The sequence below is a fragment of the Meriones unguiculatus genome, chromosome 17 (genome assembly GCF_030254825.1).
Source record: "Meriones unguiculatus strain TT.TT164.6M chromosome 17, Bangor_MerUng_6.1, whole genome shotgun sequence".
Lineage (NCBI taxonomy): Eukaryota > Metazoa > Chordata > Mammalia > Rodentia > Muridae > Meriones > Meriones unguiculatus.
This window is the reverse complement of record NC_083364.1, coordinates 93,770,609-93,788,007: the sequence shown is the minus strand read 5'-3', so window position 1 is coordinate 93,788,007 and position 17,399 is coordinate 93,770,609. Positions and strand designations below refer to the sequence as shown.

The window sequence follows — 17,399 nt, the reverse complement described above, 5'->3', positions numbered from 1 at the left end:
TGCCACCTGACTTCAAGAGTAAGTGTGGGTCAGCAGGGGCCTATTAAACCCTCAAGTACCGCAGTCTCTGTACATGTTTTTTCCACACTGCTGTCTGATGAGAATGCTCACTTTTCTACTTGGTTCTACTAGTAAGCAAGGAAACCAGGCAAACAAAAGAGGAGCAGATATTTGCTGGCTGTCATTCTAAAAGCTTCAAAGGTTTTCTCATATTCCCTATAATAATTTCTTCCTCAAAGGGTGGTTATTAGACCCATTTCACAGATGAGAAAGTTGAAGTAAGACTGAGATCATGTAATTACTACAAGAGAGCAAAATATAAATTCTTCCCCACTAGTGAGACCTGATTACACATAACACACTAAGTTTTTACTGTTGTTGTTTTGTTAAAGAGGTAATATTTGCTTTTAATTAGGCTGAAGACATGTTATATCTAAAGAGATTTTTTATTTGTTCTAATAGTGCTAAAATAATTAGCAAGGGGCTGCAGAGATGGCTCAGAGGTTAAGCGCATTGGCTGTCCTTCCAGAGGTCCTGAGTTCAATTCCCAGCAATTCCCACATGGTGGCTCACAACCATCTAGAGTGAGATCTGGTGCCCTCTTCTGGTGTACAGACACACATGCAGCCAGAACATTGTATACATAATAAATAAATCTTAAAAAAATAATTAAGAAAATGTGAATGTGTAAAGATGACTATCCTAATAGAGTTCATATAATAAAATACATATATTCATGTAAACATAAATAATAACAGTTATGTGGAAAAGGTTGGACTTGAACTCTGTTCCTGGGAGTCTGAACCACTAACCCTTCATTTCGCTGCCTCCAATGAAGGAATTGTTCCAAGAATTCTATCTTCCATGAGCAAAGCCTCTAAGGGACACAACACTTTACTGCAGCATACCAAGCACGCCCTTTACACAAGGTACTCCAGACCCTGTGAGGGGACCGCTACACACCTCCACTGTCGCCTGTAACCACAGCATCTGCGGCACTGCCGCAAAGGTGCCTACCTCAGGTGGCACTGGCAGCTGGTACCACGTGATAGCTGCAGTGAGCATGGAGACCAGTGAGGCCTCGGTTGTGGAGGTGTGGCTCATTTTAAAAACTTTTAGATAATACCTTCCATAGCCTGGCATCTGATATCTGGGATTATGCCGTATAACAAATAGCAAAGGGAAAAGGAAATTCATTATTGGTGTAATGAACTGTTGCATGCATAAATAGTCCGGCTTGGTTATTCACATAGGGCAGAGAGCGATCTCCTGCCTCAGCTGCCGTGCACCACTCCTGGTGTTCCGGGGCTTCCCTGAATTATGCAGTCGGTTTGAAGGCAGCACAGCCATCCACGTGAATCAGAGGCTGCTACGGGGGAAGCATGGTCATGACTGACATACGCTCAGCCCTTGATCTGTAGGGAATGCAATGGACTCCTCTCATGGCCAGAGAGAATCAGAGAATCCAGTTTTGGATGATCAATGCCTCTCACACTATTTTGAAAGGACTTCATAAAGCAGTGTGTAAAAAGAGCTCAACATTTTTTACCACAGCATTCAGGAGGCTGGACAAAAACTAATGGCCTATTTCAAAGTGAATCTGGTCATTATGAACATTTACAGTCTGCACTGAATAATGTCCCCTGCCCTCTAAAGAGCTTAACACACTCAGGTCCTCACCTTCTCCAGGGATGGCTGCTTTGGCTGCTGGGGAAGCCACTCGCTTTAGGCTGGCAGGACTTTCAGTGGGGCCAGAGTCGATGCTGTAGGAAGGGAGGAAGAAAAGAGCATTTTAATTCTCCTCTGAAAACACCAAACACTGCTTTCTCTTTGACAGCTCTGAACAACCCACAGCTGCAGCAGTAACTGCTGCTGGGTTAGAACACAGAAAGGGCGCAGAGGCACGAGCCACCAAGTCCACCCTGAGGTCTGTTCCACTTGCAACGCTAGCCACGCAAGATCATGCCAGCCGACCCAGGGTTGACCAGAAGGTGCCATGGGGGGTATCCGCTAGGGGCTGGAACATCTTTATATGCTAGAATAATCAATAATGACCTCATGAGTTCTGTGCTACATGCAGGCACTTATGAAGAAAGCCATTTGTTCATTCTTCAAATTACTTCCCCAAATGCCTTGATTCAGTATTTGCATGCATTTGGAAATGTACTGGGAACTAAGCATAAAGAGCCACAATTCCCAAACTATCCAGGGATTCTTATACGCGTCAATGCAGAACATGACGTACAGGCTTCCCAGCTGAGGGGAACGGTGGCTCATGGGAACAGGCTCACTTTCCGTACTTCAGAGACACATTCTAGCTTTTCAGAGGACAATCAGCCTGCAGTGCCCATCCATGAATCGTAACTAGCACAAACAATCATTTCTAATACTGTTTTCATCAAATAGAAGCAGATAAATAAAAATACCTTGTGGATTTCCTTACGGGCCCTGAAATGAGTTTCACGTAAGACTTGGGGAACCAACCCTTCTGACCTTGAACTTCTCCAAACCACCACATGTCTTGCTGCTCCAGAACGGTGATGACGTCGTTTTTGTTAAAATTTAGGTGGTTGTCTTTTTTGGCTCTCCAAGGATACAGGGCTTGCGCTTGCAGCCCTTCCACTTTTTCACCCTTGTGTGGGATGACATAAAGGACCCGTGATTACACCGCAGCTTGTTGCCAACCCAGACAGGCGAGCACAGAGGGCGCACCCAGCCACAGAGGACACTGTCTGAGCCAGCACCAGTGCTAGACACCGCGGCTCCTCGGCAACTGCTCATTTCAAACACGGAGACAAACACCTGCCAGCCATTCCCAGAACCCCCATCAGGCTGTACGTCTTCCACTGCACCAGCCGGTGTCTCTTGTATTTCAGTGCAGTAGGGCAGATATGTCAGGAGTTGACTGCTATTTCAGTTTGGGTGAACACACACAAACAGGCCGCACACTGGACTATGCTTGTTTGATTTCCCATAATTCCAGACACAGTGAGATGATAAGGGTGAAAGAAACAGCATTCCTGTTCTCTCCACATAATTTGGATAAAGCATTTTATTAACCTTGAGGTGCTATAAATACCCTCTGGTAAAGGACTTAGTGTGCAAGGAAGAGATAGAAACAGCTAAGGATATCACCTGGTGAAGTGAAACACCCTACGCAGTAGGCTCCCTGTAGGCTCAGCGAGAAAAGGATGAACCCTGCCTTGGGGCACCAGGGACAGTTTCTCAGCGGAAGAGGCACTGGAGCCATGTCTAGAAGGGCAAGAAGGGTTCTGGGAGTTAGGGCCACCGAAGCGCACTCCAGGCCAAAGGCCAGCACAGGCAAAGGCCTCGAGCTGGTGCGCCGACTGCAGGGCAAGTGGTCCAGGAGGAGAAGCAGGACCAGGGGCTGTGGGCAGCCTCGGCTCATGGAGGGGTAGAACACAAGACAGGGCTGCAAAGGCAGGTGAGCACTGAGTATCTATTCTAAAATAAAACACACACTCAAAATAGATACTTACGATCTATTTTAAAACAAAACGAAATACCCAGTCTGAATATTCTCCTCACTGCCGTACCTGGCCCAGGACGGGAGATGGGGAGGAGCCAGTGGCTGTGGCGGGAGTGAAGGCCGATCTCTGCCTTAACTGGCCAGCACTGGGAACAGTAAGAGAAGGCTGCGCTGCCCACGCATCCCAGTTATCTGTTTCTGGTTTCTCATTTGTGCTGCTGGGCCACCTAGAAGGAAAAGCACACGTGATAAGCACTTCCTGGTGCCCTAGCACTACATCCACACCCACACCCTGGGTAACAGAAATCCATGCTATTCATGTGGCTTTTCCACCTAGGTACGGAGAGGAGGAAAGAATGCTGGGCGTAGGTTTGACTCTGCCACACACACTAGCAACGCTCCTCAGGCCAACTAGAGCGCTGTTTTTCCTCTCAGCGGTCCTCTCTAGAACAGCAAGCACCCTGACACACTGTTAGCTGCGGGACCTACCGCAGCAGTAGCTCAGAGAGGAGGGAAGGAGTGTGCCCGCAGAGACAACCGCAGCTTGGCACCCAGGTCCCAGTCCTGTGTGTCTCACAACAACCTCCTTCCAGATGCCCTGGGACCATGGTGACCCCAAGTGGCACACCCAGCGTACCAGCTGCCTGCCCTCTCAGGACAGCACAACATTGTGATTTTATGCTTTCAGATAAGCTCATCTGTTTGGGTGCAGGGCTGAATGCCACGTTCTGCTATATCTTTATAGACCTATGAGCAAATGTCAAAATCAGAACAAGTCCTCCTGAGACTCTGCATCTTGTTTTTTTGGGTTTGGAAAGATGCTTTTACCTACAGCAGAAGACTGGTATGCCACAGAGTTCTTAAGAGAGGGCTAGTGATCTGGTTCACAGAAGAAACAGACCAACCCCAAACATGGGGGTTGGGACTGGAGCTGCCTTCACGCACAAAGCCCCAGATTCCGTCCCCACCAGCACGGACGGTAGGCATGGTAGTGCGCACCTAAAATCCTAGCACATGGAAGGGCCTTAGGAGAAGCTCAAGAGTATGTGATGAGTTTGAGACAACCAACCATGGTACCAATTCTATATTTTAACCAGAGCTCCATTTTGATAGTCCAGAGCTTTTCAAGCAAAACCGAAACAGGCAGGGAGTCTGATTAGAGCTCAATGGATGGCTCCCTCCATAGCGGTGACTGCTGCACTCTCACCCTTTACCTGATCACGCATGTAGGAGCTCCTTGTGATTTCTCATGCCCTTTCCTCCACTTCTTCCTGTCCGTGGTCATTACTCTCCTTCTCTCCATTTGTTCTGCCTAATCTTTCTCTAAAAATATGGCTCGACTGCTTGCCTTCAATGTGCTATTCATTCAGCTCGAAAAAAATTAACACCTTTTCTTATTCATAACTTACTGTACACTAGTGTGAAATCTATCTGGACAACTGCACATGTAAGTCACATGTAAGACAACTACAAACAGAAGTCTAGGCAGTGGCTTTGTCTATCATCTGAAACCTCTGCTTACATGCTGTTTGCCGAACGCCATTTCCTGATGACCAGGGCAAAGGACCCACAGCGGGCAAGAGCATGCATCTTTCTCTACACTGTGCATTCACTCAGCAGAAAGTGTCTCTAGAAACAGCTTTTCGTCTTATTCCAAACCACATGACTGATTGCAATTTTTGTTCCTGGCTAACATAACAGTGTCATTTCCCAGCCTGCAGGAAATAACTGAACTGTTTTGCTGACTGACATAAATGTCAGCACAGATTATTAGGAAGTTGTAGTTCTCCATTTCTTCTCCCCAAATGAAAGATACATGTAAATGATGGAAGAAAACATAGCTGGCTTCAGTTTGCACCCTGATAAATCACTTTTTGGCAATGGTATTATTAAACCTAGTTCAGAGGCCAAGAACCCCAAGTTGGCAGTAGGCCAGCCAGAGGAAAGGGTCATGAACACACACCATCTCCCTTTCAAAGAGGAACATGTCAAGACTCTACAAACTGGAAGGAGAAAGATGAGTAAGCTTAGATTTCAAAACTGTCAAAGACAGCATATTAACACATACGTGGCACTGAAGTCTGCCCAGTTGTTGGGGGTTGTAGAGGGCTCAGAAGAGGTCACTGGCAAAGGAGCAGGGGCCTCACGCAGAGCCAGTTTGGGGGCAGGGGCAGTTGTCAGATCGGTCACTGGTTTGGCTGCAGTGGGAACCTCATTTTCTGGAATCTTCTCTGCATAGTTTGCAGGGAACCATCCTGTTTTTCCTTTTAATTCTCCTCCAAGCCATCCTGGTTCTCCAGTTTGGCTTTCATCCACCTGTGGGAAGTCACAATGTTTCATTTAAACAGAAAGCAATCAACCCTCGAACATATCAATCATTTCACTACAACAGAGCCGCAAGCTCCCGCCCCAGAGTGACACACTGTACAGATGTTTCTTTATCTTAGTCCTCAGGAAAGTGGCAAGCCCTGTAACCCATGTTCTTATTCTGGCTTTTCTTCCCTGATTTCCTAAGGAGAGCCGAGGTAAAGAGCCCGAGGTCCTTAGACATCTAATTCAAAGTGTCAGATATCTGAATTTTGAGTCCATCTGACAGGCTTCATTACTCAGGAAGTCATGTAATTACTAAAAAAAATTTGACTTGGGTTTAGTATTTCAAAAAAGAGTGCAACCAACATTAAGTTAGTACTCGAAAAACCTCCACTAACTGAGCATTTATTCAGCATGGACAAGGGCAACAGCCATAGCTAATTTTGCTGGGAAGTAAAGCTGACCCATGTGTTTAGTTATTTAAGAGCGCCACAGATACTAGATGAGGAAATGAAGAAGTGCATATTTACATCAGTTTTAGTGAGACTATGATTTCTTTTGCACAAACTAAATTTTAAAATCCACAAAATTCCACAAAGAATAGAGTCTTCTGTTTAAAAATTTCAGAGGAGTCATCTACTATGCCAAGTGCATTTAATGCTTGTGTCTAATCTTAATTCTGTCCCCAAAGAAGCATTCAAAATGGCTCAAGTCATCCTACAAATCTCTATAGTTACACCTCACTAGCCTCTGAGCAATGGGAGATGGTAGAAGGCAGGCTCCAGGACCAGAGTCACGCCTGTTCCACTCCTGCGCACACAGGTAGCAGACATGCGCACACAGGTAGCCTGCAGCTAAGACCGTCGGACACCTCACGGACATCTCAGAACCACAAGAAGACAGGACATCTACACAGAGAGCCTGAACCAAACCTGCGTCCACCTGGTCCTTAACCGCTGAGCCATCTCTCCAAAACTAACATTTAGGGCTGAGAATTCTCCGCTTTAGAGAAAGGAGGACTCCCCTCAGGGGGCTAGTTTACTGTTGCTCACACTCACACCGACACAAGTACATTCTATTCACTTCCCTCCACTGCTTGGCTCTTCCCTTTCCAGGGCAGCCCCAGCTGTTCCTCTACAGAAGGGCTTGCAACGACCGTGCTCTTTTACTTGGACTCACTATGACGCTGACCTCATATGATGGGCTGCTCTGCGCTCCTGGTTTATGTTTACCGAGGGCATCACCGCACGCTGCACCTGCTGGGCACTGGAAACACAGCTGCTTCTAAGCACACCAGCACCCTGCGTAGGTTCGATAGCTAAGGTCTCCGACCTCCAACTTAGGAAATGTCAGGTGGGAGCAAGTTAGGAGTTTATGTCAAACACAAAGGACTGTTGAATATAATGATGAACAGCCCTGCATTTAGACCACCTCAAATTTAAATACAGGTTCTGTAGCTATTCACTGTACAAACTGGACAAGTTGATCTTCTGGATGACTCGTCTTCTTTGTCTATAATATGCCCATGTTAGTCTGGATACATCTTTGTTGTTGTTTTGATTTCAAGACCAGGTTTCTCTGTGTAGCCCTCGCTGTCCTGGAACTTACTCTGCAGACCAGGGCAGCCTGGAACTCAGATTATTTGCCTGCCTCTGCCTCCCAAATGTTGGGATTAAAGGTGTGCACCACCACTCCTGGCTTCTGCTAAATCTTTGTAACTCTAGCACATAAGGAAGTTTAACAATGCAAATTTTTGAAATCCAACTCTGACTTGTATAGGATGTTCTCTTATCTGGACTTTGGTCCTGGTACATAGTTCAACCTAGTTCACGCTAAACAAGTTTCGGTTCTCTGCTCTGGAAGCCTATCTGGAATCTGGCACCTCTGGTTGATCTTCTTGCCAGGGTCACTTCCTTTAGGAACCCATTTAGTATCCTATTGTTACCTATCTGGATCTTTCACCACCACAATGCCAACTGCTTTATCTCACCACGACCTAGGATCCACTGTCACACCTCTGTCTAGTTAATGACACTCTGGGTGAACACAAGGAATTAGATCAGAAATCCAGAGGCACTGTCCCACCCTGCCCAATCAAGAAACCACACCAGTCTGCCAGCAAGCAAGGGCAGAAATCCTGCTTCAACTCTGAGAATCCTCAGGATCGAGAGAGGGACCCTGAGCTCAGATTCAGCTTCACCAACAAGAGCTCCCATCTCCAAGGCCATGATGAGATCATCATGGGCTTCACCTTTAATCAAGGAAACTTACTGCTCTCAACAATGGCCCAGACACAGTCCCAATATGAACTTACTCTCATAGGATCCATCCACTTAAACAACTACGATTAAGGTCCAGAGCAGGCAGCAAGAATTCAGTCTTAACAAATTAACCACTTAAAAAACAAAGGGTCAACACGAAAATGAGAGACATGTCTTCTTGGGTTTAAAAACTTTGCCCCAAATGCCAATCCAATCTTGAAAAAATGTGAGACTATGACAGACCAAGAGGTTAAGCACATAGATTTTGTACATGGCAAGCTGAGACATGGACTTTTACACAAAGTATACTCACCCGCTGGTGGGTTTTAAGGGGGATTCTCATTCTTTTCTAATGAACAATTTGGTCTTAATATAATTTATCTAACCAATTCTATCCAACTAATCCCTGTTTCTTTGGGAGTAACTCTGCTAGAGCATCATGGAATTGGCGCTCAGAGCTGGTCGACAGGACAGTCTTAACTGCACCCTGCACGTGGCGCCTGCTGGCTATGGCAGTCGGATGTGTACAGTGGTCAGTTCAGATTTAAATCAGTTTGGTTAAAGCTAGAACTCAATGGCTGCATGCATAGGGGCCAGCATTCCTTTAGACAGCTTTGGCTTCTCTTAAATTTCCAACTTGGTTTCAGGGGAGGTTGAAGCATGGGAGTTTTGGTTTCTTTGAAAACTCAGTTATGTTATGCAAACATGTTTTTGTTTAATGCCAGTGGGATATGGGGCTGCTTCAGACTGTCCACAGCAGCAGACTGTTGCCTCCCTCGGCTCTGAAAGGGGCGTGGTGGGTAGGGGGCATGTGAAAGCTAGAGGACAGCTTTGTGGAGTTGATGCTACCCTTCCACTTTTCTGTGGTTACAGAGGTCAAACTGCTTAGGGTCGGGCTTGCGTGGCAAGCTCACTTACACGCTGAGCCACTTGCCATCACAGTTACTCTTGAAACTCCCTGAGCAACCCTGATATACCTGATGCTACACCCGCCTGCCCCCCCGCTTCAGATGTCCAGCTGGTGCTTTCCTCACATTAATCTTAACAGACATGGCAGTGAGTGCCGTTCCTCTCCTTGCTTATCCCATTGCTTGGGCAATGCATAACAAACATCACACTTCCTCCCCCGGGGACGGCGACCTCCATACTAGAAGAGAGGCCATTCAGTCTTTTACTGCTATTGCGATGAGCCTCACGCACGGGGGAAATGCGAAACTAAGCAGCCTCTGGAGGGCCCACCCTCGTCCAGATTCCTTCCCTCTTTAAATTGCTAGGTTACAGTCACAAGAAACGTCATCACAGACTGAGGTCATCGTTTCTCATGCTTTTTCCAAAAAGGATCTAAATATCCAAGTGGCAGACAATGTCTTCTATTTCTTTGTATAATCACATTCAGATGACAACACACAAGATGGCACATTAAACTGCTAACAATGAAAACACAGTTTGGGAGCAAACTGGTCTTAAAGCAAAGAGATTCTAAAAGCCAAGTATTTGTAAGGACTCCCCAACTCCCAGCAAGACTCCTCATATTCCAAGGGTTCTCTCATGACTAAAGTGTAAGCCTGCTGCCTTCAAAGAAATCTTGAGGAATCTGAGAAGCAGATGGACACGGTACTGATGAAAGTGACCTGAGCCTGGACTATGCGAGGACAAGAGGTCGACAACTAACTTGTCAGTCTCTGCTGTCTTCATGCTCATGTTTCTCAGGAGGTGGAAGCAGGACAATCAAGAGTGTAAGACTAGTCTTGGCTACATAGTGAGCTTGGGGGCGGCCTGAGCTATATGAGACACTTACATACGTCCTGTGTCAAGTAAGTATGTAAGTAAGTAGGGCTTTGTAAGCCAGGGAATCATTCTAATCTCTTTTAAAAGAAAAAGTTTCAAGTGTTTGATTTTAAGTTGAATCCACCTGGAACTCCTGGCATTAGGTGGAAACTTGACAAGTACAGAGCTGATCTCTAGAGTCCAACAAGGAGAAACTAGCACACAAACCCTCACAATATACACTTCTCTTTTAAGCACAACCCTGTGGTATGAACCCCAACATGCTTCCACTGCCACAACATCCAAAGACCTGCTCACTTACACAGAATTAAGGTGATGTAAAGAACAAGACATAGAGTGGGAGGCAGACTTCCTGACAGGGGTCACTTACCCATTCCCCTTTAACCTCCACCAGGAAAGCAAAGGTTTAAAAGCAAGGCAAAAGATGTTTAATGAAATGTTGACCTTACAGCACATCTACCTGCCACTCACTGAATCAAACCAGGGGTAAGTTAGCCAACCCAGGAAAGGAGCTGGTGTCACTGTAGGGACAGTGCAGCTGCCGGGACTGTAGGTCCCCCTTAGTTTCTCATTAAAGCACAAATCACCCTAGGATAAAAACATATTTGTCTCAGTTCTTAACTTTCAATTACTTCTAAGTTAATCAAGAAATTTGTGTCATTTAGAAAATAATTTAGAGCAACCATAATGCTTTGTTCTTGTCTTAAAACTAGTTCTTATAATGTTACAACTCTTAGACTGTATTGAGTTGTTCATACACACAAAGTAAAAACTACAACAAAGCAAAACTGGCCATTTTTTTAAAATTTTATAAATAGCAATTTAGATTCTCTATGTTTAATTCATTACTTAAAAAACAAAACCAAACAGCCCCAAACACTTTGGCTCAAAGGTCTACACATTATCACGGGCAGCTGTAAACAAAGGAATTCTGCATTTGTAACTATTTCTTAAAGACTCTTCCTACTATGTTAAGTAGTCTACCTTAGACACTATCAGTCAATTGATAGAATTAAAAATATGCTAAGGGTGTAATATGAACATTGTCTTCAGTAATTGTATTTAAAGTGCTATTAAGACAACACTTTTGAAACAGAACTTTCATTCTGATAAACAGGAAAGAAGGTTGAGTTTCTGCTTCAAAGACCTCAAGCCTGTATCCTTGGATTTGACGATTGTTGGAGATTTCCTAATTGTGCAACAAAGCGAAAAAAAGAGGGCAGATGCCAATATGTCACACACACTGGCAGCCATCTTCCTTACCATGACTATATCTCCTGGCTGGATGGTGATTTCATCGTGACTTCTAGATTCGAAGGGGTACAGTGCTCGGTAATACACCACTTTCACATTCTCCTGTGCAGAAATTGTAATCGGACCTTTCTCTGTTTGGGAAAAGGAGGGACATATTACAGGAAGCACTGACGGATGCCAGGGCTAACAGCTGTTAGTACTACAATATACCTTATATTCAAAATATTTCCACCCATTCAAAGACTTTCTGAAACCCACACTGAATGCCAAAGGAGAATGGAATCTGACAGGGCGCCTAGGACCACTGAGAGTTCATTAGGAGACTCTCCACAAACAAGTTGCCAGAACTGAGTGCCGTGGGCAAGGCTGCCAGAGAGCCTTTCTCTGCCTCTTGGGGTGTGCTCCAACAATGCACATCTGTAAATCATCAGCAGGCCCTGCTCCCCACCCAGGGCGTTGCTTGAAGATGACAGCAGATCGGCCAGAGATCATTCTTGCAGGGGAAGAGGAAGAGAAAGGCAACTTTCCACACAAACAGGCAAATGCTGGTCTTTGGGGCACACTTAAGATTACATGAACCTAAGCGCTGACCTCACATAATCTCCTCATGACCCCGGGGAACAGAGTCTTCTGCATTTCTGGGGAATGAATGAGCCCACAGGTGAATCCAAATGAAAATAATTTAGACTTTAACTCAAATGAAAACATGTAAAATACATTCAGGTTCTAATTACAGCCCTCTGAATTTTTCTATGCACAAGCCACAAGTAACCTGATATGACCTTATCTGAAGAGCAGTGAGGTGTTACTTGATCTTGTTTAGCCTTGACCTATGTGAGATGCAAAGGTACTGACCCACGGAGAAAAACTGACCCTTAGGTCACACTGAGAGGAAGCACAGGAACGGACAACCCCTGAGGTGCACAGTGAGTTCCTCTCCAGACCACAGGAAAACCATCAGAGCCCTGGACCCTCCTACATGCCCAAGTTCATGTTCTTCTCCTGGCACTACAGCACTGCAGGAAGGGATGGCTCCTGACCCCACACTACACCTGGCTTCCCTCGCTTCCAGGCCACCATGTGCTCAGGCAGCAAGTAAACCTTTACAAGACAGCGTCATGGTGCTTGCTGCTTTCTGTATATCACAGTGGTTAAGAAACTTGAAAATAAATTTCACTTGCACCTGATAATTACCTAAGGCACAGCTTTTATTAGTTAACTTTGCCCAAATGAGTTGGCCTTTTATTTATTTAATATTTTAAAGAGGCAAGTTGTATTAAAAGAGCAAAAAAAAAAAAACCAAACTTACACTTTTCAAGAGGCACAAAACCTGGTGTAGACAAAACTAGTTGAAACAGCTTAGCAATTTCAGAGGAACATAAAAAACTACAGAAATAGTAAGTGATTTTTGAAAAATAACATTTCAACATTTGTAACATACATTCAAGTAGGGTTTGATAATGGAGTTCATGCCACTTGGGTCAGGTCTGCATAGGGTTCCTGGATATCAGAGGGGCTGCCTGAACACCTGGGGAGTAAAGAGCTCTAGTATCTAGACAGAAACAGACATCCCAGCTCTATGAATGTAAGCAAGCTGGGCACGGTGACACACTTCTTTAATCACAGCATGGAGGCAGAGGCAGGCAGATCTCTGAGTCTGAAGCCAGCCTAGTCTGCAGACTGAGAACCTGTCTGTCTCAAAAACCAGTACTCAAGACAGGCATTGCTCAGGGGCTCTGGGGGAGAGACAGTGACAGAACCTGGTGCATCACATGAGAGCGCTACGTCGGAACAGGCTCAGCCCCTCCTGATACCTGTGCTAGACCAGGGTGCCTGGACAGCTGGCTTAGCTGCCTCTTGGTGTGGATGGAAAAGCCGACCCGGCTTGTCTTGTACTTCTGGTTTGGCTCTCTCTTCGCCCTCCTTCGTTCTGACACTGTCTTCCCTTTTCAGTTTGCTCTCCTCGTGTGATTTCCGGGGCCGCAGTTGCTCTTCCTGCTGCACGTGCTCCAGCCACTGCCTGTCCCTTCCCTGAACACAGCTGCCAACAAAGATGCTTGATTACAGCAAGAAAGTAGCTCACTCAGCAGTCTGCCCCTCCCCCACAACCCCTTTCACCAAGCTCCCTCAGAGAGGTTGGACATCAAGGGAACGCTGCTCTTCACAGACAATGGACTCCACAAAACAGTTCTTGGGGAAAAAATGAAATCACATGATTTTAAAAAACACATGGACATCGGAAGCAGGAGAAGACAGGGAACAGGACAGGAGCCTACCACAGAGGGCCTCTGAAAGACTCTACTGATCAAGGTATGGAAGCAGAGGCTGAGACTCATAGCCAAACTTTGGGCAGAGTGCAAGAAATCTTACGAAAGAATGGGGAGACAGAAAGACCTGGAGGGGACAGGAGCTCCAAAAGGAGACCAACAGAGCCATAAAAACTGAGCCCTGGGGACCCTGAAGAGACTGACACCCCAAACAAGGACAATGCATGGAGAGGACCTAAAACCTGGGCTCGGATATAGTCCATAGACTCAGTGTCCAAGTGGGGTCCCTAGTAAAAGGAGCAGGGACTTTCTCTAGCATGAACTCAGTGGCAGGCTCTCTGATCAGGGGCGGTGTGCAGTCTTACCAGTCCACAGAGGAAGACAATGCAACCAGTCCTGATGAGACCTGATAGGTTAGGGTCTAATAGAAGGGGAGGAGGACCTCCCCTATCAGTGGACTAGGGGAAAAGCATAGAGGGAGAAGAAGGAGGGTGGGTGGGATTGGGATGAGATGGGGGAGAGGGCCACAGCCAGGACACAAATTGAATGAATTGGAATAAATGATAATACGGAAAGAAAATTGTGATGTACTTCATAAAATAGCTGTAAGACTAATAAAAGTACACCTCAATTGACATTAACTGATACAATTGATTGACACTGATATTAAACTACAAAAAAAAAAAAAAACAAATAAGCCACAGAACACAGATGAACATAAACTTTATGCAAATGGAGAATATCCAAAATGCTGTGAATGGATCCTGCTTAAGTGAGTACATAAGAGTTCTGCAGTTCCTCCCTAGGCAGGAGGCACCACACTATAGAGATGTTGCTCCCAATCCTCAAAGTGAACCAGATTAAGTGACCTCTGGGGCTGGCGAGGAGGCTACAAGCACTTGCGGCTCTTGCTGGGCTCATCCAGTTCCCAGTAGCCCAGGACAGCTCAACAGCCACCTGTGACTCCAGAGCTACAGGATCCAGCACCCTCTCATGGCGTCAAAGCACCGGGAGCGCCCGGCACAGGCCTAAAATATCTCTTCAAAAGCATAAAAAGTCTAGGTGTGGTGGCGCACACCTTTGATCCCAGCACTCTGGAGGCAAAGGCAGGAGGGTCTCTTTGAGTTCAAGGCCCGCCTGGTCTACATCTCGAGTTCCAAGATAGCCAGGGCTACATAGCAAAACCCTGACTCAATAACCCCTACTTAAAAAATTTTTATTAGAATTTATTATTACATTTATTTATTAAAATTTATTAGTACATTTATTGGAAGGTAAAAAAAGAGATTTCTGAAGTTAAGTTTTGGGTACTATTTAGCTTTATAGTTAGAATATATATTACATATTTTATTTGTAGAATGGTATTTTCTATATTATGTTTTCAGTTTATTTATTCTCTGTAGGAGCATAGTTTCAAGTTGCAGCATTAGTAATGAAAGCATTTCATAAGCTATGACAATTGGGGGCCAGAGAGATGGCTCACTGATAAAGGCACTTGTATCTAAGTCTGCCCACTTAAGTTTGAGCTGAAGAACCTACAAGACAGAAGAAGAGAACCTGCTCTTGCAAGATGCTCTCTCACCCCCACAAACCCAGTGACACAAGCCTGCATGAATGCGTGGGCAAAGAAAAAAAAGCATGATAAATGAGAAAGAGCCCAGTCCAATGAACTGTTATGAGATCGCTGGCATTAAAAATAAAAACATACAAACACAAAGCAAGCTCAAAGAATCCTATGTGCCCTGACCTTTGCAGGCTTGCTGAACTCAGTACCTACCAAGCATGGCTCACCCAACGTGCCTAGCGTCCAACTCTTCCCAATGTCATGTCAATAACCCATCTTTAGAGTGTGTAGCACCCCCTGGGATATCTGGTCATTCTTATTTCCTGAACTCTAAAATCAACACATACCCTTGACCAGAAGCAGAGACACAATAGTAGCAAACAAATTTCTACAATGACTACAGAATGTTACGTGGGAAAACAAGACAGCAGGCACAGATGTCCGAACAGAAACATAAAAAAGAGTTTGTGTTCTAAGCAGAGATGACAGATCTTAGCCTTTTGTACTCAAGTTCAATTTGCAGTTGCAATAAAGAAGAAAAAAGCCGAAGAGGCGCAGTCCTGGTCCTGCTGGAGAAGCTGGTGGGGAGTACACTCAGGGCTTCGCTTTCAAACCAAGCACACTGACTATCACTGCTATTAAAAGGCTGTGAACTGGAAACCTATTTTGGTCATTGGCATGCAAATGAACTAACCAAGTGTCCCAATTTCCTAGTCTACTTCCATTATCTACAAAGGAGAGCACTGGGAACTAACCGAAAACTTCAGGGGGCACTTACATATGCAGAGATTTATACGTGCTCACGTCTGTTTGCCCACACAGACATGGTCCAGTAATCATTTGGAGACAGGAAGAACAAAAGAACACATACCAGTTTTTCCTAAGTGGTTCCATAGGCCCTGCAAAGACTCACCTTTGAGCGTCTTCCTTTTGCTTTTCTAACTCTAGGCTTTTCCGCTCGTGCTCTTTTTGTTTCAGCCGCTCTGCCTCCATGGACCTCTGCTTCTGGAGCTGCTGCTTACTATGTATTTCTCTTAGTTCCTAGAAGGAATCGGGATAGTTTGTGGATGTCATGAGCTGTTCATCAGCAAGTAACATCTCCCAGTGGTGAAGCCCTGGCCATTTGACAGATGACTTTCAGGGTGACAAATGTTCACTTATTATATTCCAGCGGGCCACAACACATTGTCCTTTCCCATGACATTTCCGTATCTGTGGGGCTGGGAATTGAATTTGGGATCTCGCACATACCAGGCAGGTAGGTGTTCTACCACTGAACTCCTCCAGCCCTCACCCACTCTCGCCTCCTGTCTGAAAAGGACCTTCTTGTGAGGGTGGTGGGGAGCCACACTGGGAAAGACACAACAGTACTAGAGGGTAGCTGGTTTTATGATACAGTTATTATGGATCGAACTATAGTCACTATAATTAATCCACACCAAATCCCTTAGCTTTTAAAACACACAGCACTTCACACAAAAGCCACCATGAAAACTCGTATGAGAGAAGAGTCCATGGATTTAACAGTCTCCACTCCTGAGCTTCACCCCCCAACCCCAACACACACTTTCACACTTTGGGGTTTATTTTTTTTCAAACCACAACTGGAGGACCTCTATTCTTCTAACATCCATGTATGAAGCGGCCAACTGCCCCAAACCAAAGCAGCAGCCAGTTTCAAAGAGAAAAGTTAACAATTTGATAGTGATCTCTCCAGATCGGATTTCCTCATTTCATGGCAAGCAAGAAATGACGGCAATTTCCCACTAACGGACTGAAAACCAAATGGATTCTGTGATAGAGTACTTAAAATCAGGAGCATAAGTACACAGAAATGTGAAAACCCACATTAGGCTGGGGGTGTGGTATGGCGGCTCCACCTCAGCCCAGCCCTGGGCTTCCACAAGGTAACAGTGGGATAAAAGGTTTAACTAGAAGTAGGGTGGGAGAGTGGCAGGGACTAGAGGGAGGACAGTAGGGAGGGAGTTTCAGTGGGGAGGAATGAGAGAGCTTGGCTGTGGCCAGCATGGGCCATCCCCGAGGGCAGCAGCCCTGAGGTAGCAGCTCAGCTAAGGAGGGAACAGAGCCATTCAATGGCCACTGGGAAGTAATGATGAAGCCCCTCGATGACTGAGGTTGTTATGGACAAGAGGACCTCAACTCTGGGTGGGGGAAAAGAATTCCATTTTCACTCCCTTCCTAACTGGAATAGGGATGTGTCAACCTAACAGGTTTATGTCAGAAACTCAGCACACTGGCTTCGGCACTTGTAATGAAAAGAAGAATCCTGAGAACCAGAACAGATAATCTGGTTACTGATTTCTAGCTGGTATTTTTAAGATAAGCAGAAGAGATCAATTCACCCACCCCTGCCTAAAGCTAAGTGTCACCACACAATAGGAACAACTGTGGGAGTGACACTAAATCAAACCCTAAAGTCCCGAGGAAGGGGCCAGGATGCAAAG

General features: G+C 45.5%; 1 protein-coding gene across 9 annotated transcripts in view; it reads right to left on the bottom strand.

The window, feature by feature from the left end:
• Itsn1 (intersectin 1) overlaps positions 1-17,399 on the bottom strand; it is a 182,394-nt gene that overhangs the window by 60,793 nt on the left and 104,202 nt on the right. For 5 of the 9 annotated variants that reach the window (XR_009587041.1, XM_021628727.2, XM_021628721.2 and 2 more), the window contains 8 exons: positions 15,848-15,975; positions 12,918-13,144; positions 11,113-11,234; positions 10,220-10,234; positions 5,559-5,806; positions 3,558-3,717; positions 2,427-2,632; positions 1,681-1,763 (listed from right to left, as the gene is read on the bottom strand). Coding sequence is in view for 7 of the 9 variants with exons in the window: in XM_021628727.2 (XP_021484402.1) it covers positions 1,681-1,763; positions 2,427-2,632; positions 3,558-3,717; positions 5,559-5,806; positions 10,220-10,234; positions 11,113-11,234; positions 12,918-13,144; positions 15,848-15,975 (1,189 nt within the window). In the remaining 2 variants the exon portion in view is untranslated. The remainder of the gene's footprint in view (positions 1-1,680; positions 1,764-2,426; positions 2,633-3,557; positions 3,718-5,558; positions 5,807-10,219; positions 10,235-11,112; positions 11,235-12,917; positions 13,145-15,847; positions 15,976-17,399) is intronic. The other 4 variants (XR_009587042.1, XM_021628732.2, XM_060370745.1 and 1 more) reach the window with 1 other exon arrangement.